Below are 13,096 nucleotides of genomic sequence, written 5' to 3'. Positions count from 1 at the left end.
TTTGAGAGAGACCTGAGGGGCATCCTTTTCACATAGAGGGTGGTGCATATGTGGATCAAGCTGCCAGAGGAAGTGGTTAGAGGTAAGTACAATTAGAACATTTAAAAGGTGAGTTGGGCTGAATGGTCTGTTTCAATGCTGCATGACTCTCTGAAAATTGTTTCCAACCTGAGTTGCTCCCCGGGGAAATGAGTGAAACTGTGTTTCTCATTTTGCTGTTGAGCCTTTTGTTGTCTCCTTGCTTTAATATGTCTGTGTGAGTTAAATGTAATTCTTTCCTGTGGGGATGAGGGGGTAAAGAAGACTAAGTCCTGAAAGACTGCTCTCGCTATTATCCATGTCAAGATATCCTCTCTTTCTTGTAAAAAAAAGTTCTAGCAATTTTGTTGGTTGGCTTTGTAACGTTTGCTGCTCCACAGTTGGTAATATTCCTGCATGTATTTAAGCATTCAGAACATTCAGAATGGCCGTTAAGAGGGCCATTAAGGGGTGCAGGGGCAACCAGTTGAAGTTCGAACTCTTACTTGTGTAAAAGAAAAGGCTTAAATATATAGATTGTTCATTGGGATTGTCCCATCTGATTGTACTTTTCTTTATCTTTACAGAAAATGTTCACCCTCTGACTGCCTCTCAAGACCGCGAGTCCTTTTCAACGGAACTGGCTAGCAGTAAAGAAGACAAGAAATCATCAGAGCCAGAAAGCAACCCAGTGCCAAGAGAGGGAGCCAGCGCAAAGGTTAGGCTACCTCCTGATTATTAAAGGAACTAGTTGTGTTGATCCAGGTCAATTCCTCCCACCGCTGAGGATTCAGATATCAGGGAGAACCTATTTTTGGTGTTAGTAAAATGGGAGGCTAAGAGGTAGTCCAGTAGAGCTTTTGTATCCAAAGGGTAACTGCTTCAACATAAGGAGGCCACTGAAGCTGACAGTGTGAAGATGGAGCAGAATTGTGACCTGGAGTCTCTGGGTATAGGCAAGTCTGGAGTATGTAGTGTTTCAAGTTTATTGAATGATAGTAGTGAGGACTGGACCTGAAGGTGAGCCTGGCAGAGTCTTTGGGGCCAGGGGAAGATGATTAGTCAAGAGGGTTTTCTGGACACGTCTGCCACCGCAGTTATTTGCTGTAGGATTTTTAAAATACATTCACTGAAAGTGGGCATTACCTACTGGGCCAGTGTTTATTGACCATCCCTACTTGCTCTTGAGAAGGTGGTGTTAAGCTAATTTCTTGAATTGTCTGTGGTGTGACACCTGCAGGGCTGTTAGGAAGGGAGTTTCAGGATTTTGATTCTGTGTCAGTGCTGGAACAACAATTTAGTTCTAAATTGGGATGATGTGTTTCTTAGAGAAGAATTTACAAATGGTGGTGTTGCCTTGTAACTGCAGCCCTTGTCCTTCTAGAAGATAGGTGTTGTGAGTTTAGAGGGTGCTGCTAGAGGTAGTGAATGTAATAAAGCACCTATGTCAGGAATGACAATAAAAGCATAACTTTGGGAGCTGATGGGTTGGATTGAACTAGCAATAGATTCAGTCTGGCTTTTGAAAGTGAACATGAGTCTGTGATCCTTTGTTGACCCTGCAACACTAAAAATATCCTGGTTTTTACATGACAGTAACGTGTTCCTGACATATAAATAACCTATGGAAATCATCCCAGAACATCTGATCTGTTTCTGTCCCATATATAACCTGAATAATAACATCCTTTTCCCTAAGGATTGTATGACAAAATGTAGAAAGTGAGGACTGCAGATGCTGGAGATCAGAGTCGAGAGTGTGGTACTGGAAAAAGCACAGCAGGTCAGGCAACATCCGAGGAGCAGGAGAATCGACATTTCGGGCACAAGTCCTTCTTCAGGAATGAGGCTTGTGGGTCAGAGGGCTGAGAGATAAATGGGAGCAAGGTGGGGTTGGAGTGGAAGGTAGCTGAGAATGCAATAGGTAGATGAAGGTGAGGGAGAAAGTGATAGGTCAGAGAGGAGAGTGGAGCGGTGAGATGGGAAAGGTGATGGACAGGTCAGGAGGGCAGTGCCGAGTTGGAGGCTTGAGACTGGGATAATGTAGGGGGAGGGGAAATGAGGAAACTTTTGAAATCCACATTGATCCCGTGTGGTTGCAGTGTCCCAAGGCGGAATATGAGACTTTCTTCCTCCAGGTGTCTGGTGCTAAGGGTTTGGCAATGGATGAGGCCCAGGAACTTCATGTCCTTGATGGAGTGGGAGGGGGAATTGAAGCGTTCAGCCACGGGATGATGGGGTTGGTTGGTGCGGGTGTCCCAGAGATATTCTCTGAAATGATCTGCAAGTAGGTATCCTGTCTCCCGATGTAGAGGAGACCACGTCGGGTGCAACGGATACAGTAGATGACATTGGTGAAAGTACAGGTAAATTTCTGTCTGATGTGGGAAAGATCCTTTGGGGCCTTGGACAGAGGTGAGGAGAATGATGTGGGCGCAGATTTTTCACTTCCTGCGGTGGCAGGAGAAGGTGCTGGGAGTGAATTGTTGGCTGGTGGCGGGGTGTGGACTTGACGAGGGAGTTGTGGAGGGAATGGTCTCTCTGGAACGCTGATGGGATAGGGAGGGATATATATCTTTGCTGGTGTGGAAGTGGCGGAGAATGATGCAATGTATGTGGAGGTTGATGGGGTGGAAGGTGAGAACTATGAGGGGGTTCTGTTCTTATTGCATTGGAGGGATGGAGTTCAAGGGTAGTGGTGCAGGAAGTGGAGAAGATGCAAGGTGTGCCTAAAAATTAACTGTAAATAGTTCAAGAATGATATAGATCTTGTAGGTGTCAGTGAAAACAGAAGGTGCAACATTTTCACCCCAAAAGCACTTAAAAGGCAAAGACAGTTCTTCGCCACTGATTTTTTTTCCCATACTCTGACTAGTCTTCTATTTCTTTGGTGAAATAGCGACACTTCAGATTGTGGCATTTCTATCATTAAAAGCAGTGTGGGCCTGACTCCCTTATCACATGATTAAGACTGATAAAGTGTGGTGCTGGATAAAGCACAGCATCTGAGGAGCGAGAGTCACGTTTCAGACTTGACCTTTCATCAGGCCCAAAACGTTGATTCTCTTGCTTCTCAGATGCTGCCTGACCCGCTGTGCTTTCTCCAGCACCACACTTTATAGACTCTGACTTCACCAGCATCTGCAGTCCTCACTATCTCCTACATGATTAAGGCCAATATTTGGAGGATGAAACCTACCCAACCCCAATAAGCCTGTAACTGACAAAATAAGAATTCCCTGAAGAGAAACTTCCACAAGCTATTTGAATGCATTTTGGGTGTGACTTTAAGCAGCGTCCGTTAACATCCTGTGGGGGTTATAGTAGCTGGAAACAATCCTTACTTTATGTTCACACATTCGCTCTTCTGACTCGAGCAAGGGCTTGGTAAAAAAACAGGAAAATTCTGGTTAGCTCAGCTGGATCTGGCAGCATCAATGGAAAGAGGAACCAAAGTTAACATTACAGGTTGATGCAAAATCACAGGCCCTAAAATATTAACTCTGTTTTTCTCTCTTCGCAGATACTTCCAGCCTTCCAGCCTTTTCTGTTTTCATTTCAGAATTGTAGCATCTGCAACATTCTGTTTGCTGCGTTTTTTTAAAAAATGCATAAGAAATGTTTTTTTCAGTCGATAAAATGGATGTTTTGGCACAATCTGATGTTGCAGTGGCTGATGAGCTGCTTTTGTGGTGAAGTAGCTCCATCTGCTGGTATCTGTTGGTGTTTTAGCAAAAAACAATAACTTGCATTTGTATAATGTGGTAAAATGTCTTGAATTGCTACCCAGGATTGTTATTGAACAAAATTTTACACCCAGCCACATCAGGAGATATTCGTCCAGGTGAACAACATCTCTCAAATAGATTTTAAGAAACTTTGGAAAAGGAGTAGAAAGAATTATAGAGAGAATTTCAGAGTTTTGGACCTTGTACATTGAAGTTTAGCTACCAGTGGAAATTGGATGGAGCTTAGATATGTTGGAGCATTCTAGGACTTGCAGAGATGACAGAGATGGGAGGAGACAGGGAAGAGATCTGAGAATTACAATGGGAACTTTAAAATCAGGCCGTTTTTTCACTGGGGACCAGTATAAGTCAGCAAGGACAGAGGTGATAGGGAACTTAGGAGATGGGCAGCAGAGTTTTGGATGAGTTTAAAATGATAAAGGAAGAGAGGCTTGCCTAGAAAGTCTTTAATTGTCAAGGGCATTGATGAGGGTTTCAGCAACAGATGAGCTGAGGCAGTGATAGAGTCTAGCATTCTTATATGTGGACATAAGCTATCTTCTTGATGACCCCAAGATGGGCTTCTAACCCCAAACAGGTCATGTATGATGCCATGGTTGCAAACAATCTTGTTCAGCCAGGGAGAGGAATTGGAATTTCTCATTATTCAGAAATGGATGAACATCTGGATGGGTATATGAATAGGAAGGGTTTGGAGGGATATGGGCGAGGTGCTGGCAAGTGGGACTAGATTCGGTTGGAATATCTAGTCGGCATGGACGAGTTGGACCAAAGGGTCTGCTTCCATGCTGTACACCTCTATAACACTAAGACTCTTTACAACCATGATATCATACATGACACCAACATGAATTTCTAACGGCATCCAAGTCATCAGGAAGATTGTCTGTTTCCACATATGAGAATGCTGGACTCTCTCACTGCCTCATCTCATTTCTTGCTGAAACTCTCATCCATTCCCTTGATGCCTTGACAATTTCCAGGCCAGCCTACCATCCTTTATAAACCAAGTAGACTAACAAAATAACTTTTTGTTTTAAAACCTTCTACCCCAATAAAGTAAGCAAAAATTTAAGAGATCTGTGTTTTCTCATCTCTCATAACAACTGTAGAACTCATTGCCGTAAAACAAAATTCAAATGCAGAAATATTAGGAGAAAATGGTAGAGATATTGTTTGTACAGTACTCTAGAATTGAATCACTTAGTGCCAAATGTTGAGTAGCAGCTCAGCTATTTTTGGAAGTTCATATATTGAAATTGGGATTTGAAATTAAGATTAAAATTTTAAATGGAGTTGAGTACTCTTAACAATGGAATACTTTGTAATGATCCTGAAAACAAAAATTGTCTTCAGTCCTTTTTCTTTTTGATTTATCCAGTCATTTATTTTATGTGGGGGTGTTTGATTAAACCTAAACCCTAACCTTGTGATATTCAGGATACCTCCTTAGCTGCAAATATCCAGACTCCAGGCTTCACCTCTCACACATTTTGCTGATCACGAGTTCCATGGCTCTTGCTCTTTTACATTCAGCCCCAAGTGGGAGAAAGTTTTGATTTTATAGTTAAGAGCTTCACCAAGGATTGGGTACTAGGGATGAGCAGTAAATGCTGGGCCAGTCAGCGATGCTCACATCCCATAAGAGAATAAGAAAAAAAGAGAAAGGTGGCACCATCTTTCAGTGGCTGTCTCAATTAGCTGCTCTATTCTTGCAGTGGGGCTTGAGCCCAGCACCTACCACCCAGCCTGACTGTACTCTTTAGGTAACCGAACCCCTCTGAGGAGTGTGCTGAGAAAGAAAAAGCCAGTCGATCAAAGCACTCTGTCTCATCCAGATTCTTTACTTGGAAACAATTCTTTATGTCAGCACTTAATGACTTCTCAAGACCAAAATTCCAGAGCTCCAGGTTGAGGTCTCTACTCTGGGTCTAACTATTCAATGCTTTGCCATTTCTTATTTCCAGGAAGAATGTTGCAAGGTAGATGATGGCGTCCAACTGCTTGTCGAGATGTTTCCATCCTGCAGTCTGTCAGTCATGCACAAAGCTTTGTCTGTGGCTAAAGGCAACTTGGATTATGCGGTGCAGTTAATCATGGAGGGTAGGGTGAAGCAACCTGAAGCTGAGGTATGTTCACTTGGGGCATTCAAGTGAGAAAGCAAAACCTTAAATTGTCTATGTTAGTGTTATTGTAACTGTAATGTTAAACTAATAGTTCAATGGTTATTCCTAAAGTTTTTACATTACCCTGGAAATTATCTCACCATTATACACATTTAATTACTGTACTGGAGATGTGTCACTCTGAAGGTGTGCCAGAAATGGAGTGCTGAGGGAACACTCTGGTTTTTTGGGTGTGTGTGGTGCACTGCAGAAAGGGGCATTGGCAACTTGTAAGTACCTTGGATTTGCACACCAGCAAAAAATGCTTAAGGCCATTGAATTTGGACGGAGCTACCTTTGGTCACAGATCTGAATAGATCTTTCAGGATCTCCTTCGCTCGCCCCAAATAAGCAAGGGCCTTGAAAAAAGTACAACAAAAATAGGCCATCATCATTATCAACTTTAGGAAGCAGGCTGAGGAAATCCTTCCAGAGAAACCTCCAAGATGGATGTCTTTGCTGCCAGAAAAATCCAAGAAAAGTGTGGAGGAATACCCCAAAAACTCTTCATTGCTTTCATGAGTCCGACTGAGGGATTTGACTGTGAGTTGCAAGGCTGTGTGGATTGTATTTCAAAGATTTGGATGTTCATGAAACTTTATCACAATCCTTCAATTGCTTCATGACCTGACTGCAGCTGTCTTGAATGGGAGATCTGAAACAAACAGGACATCAGGACCAGGGTCAAGCAAGGCTATCCTTTTATTGCCCATCTCTAACCAAGTGTCTTGCTAGGGCAATTTCACAGGGCAGGTTAAAGACAACCACATTGCTGCACATCTGAAATGATGGTAGTCTCATTCCACATTAGTGGACCAGCTGGATACTTTGAACAGTCATGGTCACCATTATTGAGACCAGCTTTTTTTAAAAAAAAATCTAATTTGACCAACTGAATTTAAATTCCACCTGTTACCATGATGGACTTTGGACCTCTATCTCCAGAGTATTAACCTGGGATTTCCTGATTACTAGTTCTATGACATTACAACTTCACCAGTATCTCTGCCATTAAACTCCCAAGTCAGCTGAGACCAGTCATTTATTTTACCACTCATATACAAACTGAAATGTGTTAAGCCGTTCCATACCTTGGAATGTACATTTCCCAAAAGTGAAGGAACCTTGGGTGACAAGGGATGTAGAACATCTAGTCAAGAGGAAGAAGGAAGCTTGCTTCAGGTTGAAGAAGCAAGAATCAGGTGGGGTTCTAGAGAGTTAGAAGGTAGTCAGGAAGGAACTGAAGAATGGACTTAGGAGAGCTAGAAGGGGACATGAAAAGTTTTAGCAGGCACTTCACATTTATGTGAGGAACAAGAGGATGGCCAGAGTGAGGGTAGTGTTGATCAGGGATAGTGGAGGGAACTTTTGCCTGGAGTTGAAGGAGGTAGGGGAGGACCTCAATGAATACTTTGCTTCAGTATTCGCTAGTGAGAGGGACCTTGTTGTTTTGTGAGGACAGCGTGAAACAGGGCTGACTTATTCGAACAGGTTGATGTTAAGAAGGAGGTTGTGCAGAAAAGTTTGAAAAACATAAGGATAGGTAAGTCCCCTGGGCCAGAGGGGATATTCCCAAGGTTAGTACAGGAAGCGAGGGAAGAGATTCTGTGCCTTTGGTGATTATCGTTGCATCTTCACTGTCCACTGGAGTAATGCCAGATGATTGTAGGGTGGCCAATGATATTCCCTTGTTCAAGAAAGGGAATAGGGATAATCCTGGGAATTACAGACCAGTCAGTCTTATGTCTGCCCTGGGCAAATTATTGGAGAGGATTCTGAGACACAGGATTTATGGTTACTTAGAAAACCATAGTTTGATTAGAGATAGTCAGCATGGCTTTGTGAGGGGCAGGTCATGCCTCACAAACCTTAGCAAATTCTTTGAGGATGTGATAAAACACCATTGAAGGTAGAGCAGTAAATCTGGTGTACATGGATTTTAGCAAGGCATTTGATAAGGTACCCCATGGTAAGCTCATTCAGAAAGTAAGGAGGCATGGGATACAGGGAAATTTGACTGTCTGGAAACAGAATTGGCTGGCTCATAGAAGACAAAGGGTGATGGTAGATGCAAAGTATTCAGCCTGGAGCTTGGTGACCAGTGGTCTTCTGCCGGGATCTGTTCTGGGACCCCTGCTCTTGACTTGAATGAGGAAGTGGAAGTGTGGGTTAGTAAGTTTGCTGATGAGACAAAGGTTGGTAGAGTGGTGGATAGTGTGGAGGGCTGTTGAAGATTGCAGCGAGACATTGACAGGGCAGAACTGGGCTGAGAAGTGGCAGATGGATTTCAACCTGAAAAAGTGTGAAGTCATTCATTTTGGAAGGTCAAATTTGAATGCAGAATACAGGGTTAAAGGCAGGATTCTTAGCAGTGTGGAGGAACAGAGGGTTCTTGGGGTCCAAGTCTGTAGACCCCTCAAAGTTGCCACCCAAATTGATAAGGTTGTTCAGAAGGCATATGGTGTATTTGCTTTCATTAACAGGGGGATTGATTTTAAGAGCCATGAGGTTATGCTGCAGCTCTATAGAGCCGTGGTTAGACAACACTTGGAATATTGTGTTCAGTTCTGATTCCTGAAGAAGGGCTCATGCCCGAAACGTCGATTCTCCTGCACCTTGGATGCTGCCTGACCTGCTGTGCTTTTCCAGCAACACATTTTCAGTTCAGTTCTGGTTACCTCATTATAGGAAGGATGTGGAAGTTTTAGAGAGGGTGCAGAGGAGATTTACCAGGATGCTGCCTGGGCTGGAGGGCATGTCTTATGAAGAAAGGTTGAGGGACTTAAGGCCTTTCTCATTGGAGCGACAAAGAGTGAGAGGCGATTTGATAGAGGTGTACAAGATGATGACAGGCACAGATAGTGTGAATAGTCAAGGACATTTTCCCCTGGGCAGAAATGGCTATAACAACTTGGCATAATTTTAAGGTGATTGGAGGAAGGTTTGAGATGTCAGAGGTCGATTCTTTACACAGAGAGGTGGGGTGCGTTCAATGCACTGTCAGCGGTGGTAGCAGAGTCAGATACATTAGGGACATTTAAGCGACTCATGGATAGGCATATGGATGATAGTAAAATGAAGGGTATGTAGGTTAGTTGATCTTCGAGTAGGATAAAAGGTCAGCACGATATCGAGGGTCGAAGGGCCTGTACTGTGCTATGTCCTGCACATGTGCCAAAGGATCAGTGGGTCAAGAATTAGCTTGCTCAGTCACATAGACCCATGACAAAAACTCTCAACTCTAAGTAGGCATTCTCCGTGAGTTGAAGAGCAGCCAGTAACTACCTTGACATCCATGCTGCCACTTTTTCTACAATTATAATCAAATAACAGTTCTTCATAACTTCAGATATAGCTTTAATTGTGACAAAGTTTTAATTTACCAGAACATTATTTTTACATTTGTTATAGTGCAAATGCATACATTACAAAATGCATGTAATCCATGTATATGAGCTGGGGATATTTGGCTGTATTTCTTAATTCTGCTCCGATATTAGGCCGATCCAAGTGGATGCTGCTGTTTTGTGCACCGGGGAGTGCAGTCGTCGTCGTCATCATTATCATCATCTCTTTGTGCAACTCATCTGCGCCAACCAGATCCTAAACTGATTTCATCCATTTGCCAGCATTTGGCCCATATACCTATTCCTATTCATGTACTCATCCAGATGCCTTTTTCATGTTGTAATTGTATCCACCATCACCAACACCTGCGGCAGCTCATTCCATCATACCCTAACCTCGTCTTAACCCTCCACCCTATCTTCTGTACTCTCCCATTCCAACCCTGAATGAGATTAATTTCTGTATTCAGTAATTTGCTGAAATACAGATTGAGTAAGCCAGCCAGCTGGAATCACTGGCATTACTTGCTTCATTTTGGCTCTGATAAGCCATTAGCCAATGTAAAGAGTGAGTAGATGAAGTTCGGAACTATGTACTGCAGATTCAGTATGGTATAATTTCCATTTACCTGTGTCATGTTTTATGTTTGATTTTTCAGGAAACTCTCCCCAAAGCAGATAAGAAAATCAAAGCAAGCATCTTGGAGAAGTGAGTATTAAGTTCTGTGAACAGCAGCACTAGGAGGAAGAGAATTTGTGTTTCCATATGTCTCCATATGTAAACAAAGAAAACAGAATAGTACAGGAATACAGGATAATGTTTCTCAAAACAATTTACTGGTTGGGGAAAACGTTTAGATGAGAAAGAACAAAGTTAGTGGAGTGTGAAACAGACACAGAATTTTGAGAGAGGTTTTATTTTATAAATGATAAGGGATAAGTTTAAGGAATGGCAGAGGATGGGAATAAAGTAGCTGAAAGATTAACATGGCGAGCAGGAGTAGGCCATTTGTCCCAAAGAGCCTGCTCCTCAATTCAAACAGATCCTGGCTGATCTTCTTTCTCTGTGCCATTTTCCTGCACTATTCCTTGATAACTTTAATATTTAGAAATCTGTCATGAATACACTCAATGATAGAGCCTCTTCAGCTTCCTGGGTTAGAGAGTTCCAAAGATTCACCTCTTTGAGTGAAGAAATTCCTCTTTATTTCAGTCCTAAGCACTTGGCCCATATCTTACAAGGACTATGTTCCTGGTTTTTGATGCCATCTGCAAGGGGGATCCATCTGCATCTAATACTATTTCTGGACTAGACAATGAGCAGCAATCTACTAGGTAGCAGAGAGGATTAGGGAACGGTTTTTAAGAACTCCTCCATGGCTTATGAATAATATTGGTAAACCCTGTATTTGTTTCCCATCCCCAATTGCCCTTGTAGGTGTATTTGTAGAGAATCTTAGTTTCAGATTTTCTAGTACATGTGGTTTACAAAAATAAAATGGACATCCTCATGCTTCTGAACTTGTTTTGAAAGGAAATTTAAAGCAAACTGAGATGTTTCCAAGTGAATTGAACTAACCTTGATAACCAGTCTACCATGAGGAATCTTGTCAAACATCTGACTGAAGTCTGCATAGATCATGTCTACTGCTCCACCCATATCAATTCATTGTTACTTTGTCAAAAAAATTGACGAAAGCAATATGACTCTCTCGTTAGCGAAGTACACATTAAATCAAATAGGAATGAAATTTTAGATGCACTGGCTAGATGGCTACCAGAATAAAGTTTTGTATCCTTTGCACAGACTCTGTTATTCTTCCTGGGTAAAGTATGTTTTCAATATTGCTATTCCAGGTATATGATGGTGGATAATGAGGACGACGTCAAAACACACAAGCCTACTGCACCCAAAGCGGTAAGAGATTATCTGGAATGTAAATCTTGGATCAGGACTTAATGGGCATGATCAACACCGCTATTCACATTGAGCTTTGCTGCGCCTCGCCCACCATATATGTTGTAAAATCCTTCAATGTCCGCACTCCATGCCACTCCTGTAATCCCTGCTCGCCCTTCCATTCTGCAATCTCAACTCCCAATAAAGCCTTCAACCATAACACACCAGTGATCTGGAATTGTACTGGATATCAATAAAATCTGACAGTACAGACAGAGACCATGTGGCCCATCATGTCAATGCCAGCTCCTATAGGCCCACTCTTCCTGCCCATTTCTCATGGTCTTGCCTTTGCAGAAACTTACTGAGTTCACTATTGAAAGCTGTGATAGAATGTTTAAATACCTTTTCAGGTTGTGCATACTAGATCAAGAGGAAAGTGTTATTACCACTAATTACATTTGGTAATAAGTGCTAAAGTCCATTTCTCCCATTGTTAAGCACACAAGGAAGTTGTTTAAAACCATACCAGTTGCTGGTCATATGATTGAGACCTGAGCTGTTAATGTTCCAAACCTTATCTCTGCAGTGCTAAGGGAAAAAAAGGAGGACTGATTGGGATTAATTTAGACAGTTCTTACAAAGAAATGTCATGGGCAAGATGGCTTCCTCTTGCAATGCTATAAGATTGTTTTCTATTTACTGTTAATGAACTGTGCTGTATTGGTCTTACTTGCTTGTTGTGTCTTCTATTTTCCTTTACTCATTTCCAGCAGATACATTGTTAGTTATTTTAATTGACCTGTACTATTCAGTCCAAATGAAGCAGAAGACTTGCCATTTCTCTGTGACTACTCCAGTACTACATAAGTAACTCCCTGCTAAACAGTGTAAATGAGCATTTGGCCCTCCAGGGAGTGTCAGTACAAGCACCTATGGTATTTTGATCGTATCCTACACTGATGCAGTGTCAACAGAGTGCCTCCCTCTTGATGTAAAAATTATCATTCAAGTATAGATTAGTAGAAGTAAAAACATGGCTAGATAATTTTAACAAAAAAATTTGAGGAAAGGTTAAAATTGGACATTCCAAGTAGCTAAGCCTGTGTGTTGCTTATAAATAGAGTCCAGCCAATGAAGAATGCAAGGCACAGGAAATTCTGTGCTGTAAGCTGTTAATATAAAGGTTGGCCTTTGAATGAAGAAGTGCAGAAATGAATTGCATAGCTGAATTAAACAATTAGTTGTGTTTATCATTTTGGAAAACTTTCCTTTATAATTCAAGAACTAGATGAAGTCATTTGCAAAAAATGTTTTGAATGATGTGATAGACCATTGACCAGGATAGTTTAGCAAAATGATCTTTATGCCAGTTTGCAATTTGCTTAATTATGTCAGCGCAACATTGTGGGCCAAAGGGCCTGTACTGTGCTGTAATGTTCTACGTGTCTACCTGTGCAGTTATGATTTCTTGCTGTAATTCAACCATGTAAATTAGGTCCAAATCTGACAAATTTAAGAAATAGCATGATGTCCAAAATCTCAGACCCTGGATCTGAGCACAAAGTGATATATTTTTCACAAAATTGATCTCATTCGCTTGATACACTTAGTCATGTTTCAAGTACAATAAGTGACCCATCACTTCAATTTCCACAACACAGGTGCTCAGGAAGACTATTGAACTACTTGTTTTTTTTAGAAATGGGGCCTCTGACTTCAAGGAAGTCAAATTAATCTTTACAAATATTGTATTTACTGAGTCCAGTTCTAGGCACCAGAACATTAGCAAGAATGCAAAGGCCTTGGAGAGATATGGAAGACATTTATGCTGGGGTGAAGAACTTCAGTTATAGGGAGAGATTTTGAGAAGCTGAGACATTGGGTGCAGGCTCAGACAGTCCAGGTAATAGAGGG

The 13,096-nt window shown here is 41.8% G+C and overlaps 1 protein-coding gene across 5 annotated transcripts in view; it reads left to right on the top strand.

Moving 5' to 3' along the window:
• gpx9 (glutathione peroxidase 9) overlaps positions 1–13,096 on the top strand; it is a 121,444-nt gene that overhangs the window by 71,094 nt on the left and 37,254 nt on the right. For all 5 annotated transcript variants that reach the window (XM_087982486.1, XM_087982485.1, XM_043678740.2 and 2 more), the window contains 4 exons: positions 606–736; positions 5,735–5,896; positions 9,939–9,988; positions 11,137–11,197. In XM_087982486.1, coding sequence (XP_087838612.1) covers positions 606–736; positions 5,735–5,896; positions 9,939–9,988; positions 11,137–11,197 — 404 coding nt within the window. The remainder of the gene's footprint in view (positions 1–605; positions 737–5,734; positions 5,897–9,938; positions 9,989–11,136; positions 11,198–13,096) is intronic.

The sequence above is a fragment of the Chiloscyllium plagiosum genome, unplaced genomic scaffold (genome assembly GCF_037043375.1).
Source record: "Chiloscyllium plagiosum isolate Xiang-an unplaced genomic scaffold, Cpla_swu_hap1 HiC_scaffold_43, whole genome shotgun sequence".
In the NCBI taxonomy this organism is placed as follows: Eukaryota; Metazoa; Chordata; class Chondrichthyes; order Orectolobiformes; family Hemiscylliidae; genus Chiloscyllium; species Chiloscyllium plagiosum.
This window is presented reverse-complemented; position numbering and strand designations above follow the sequence as displayed.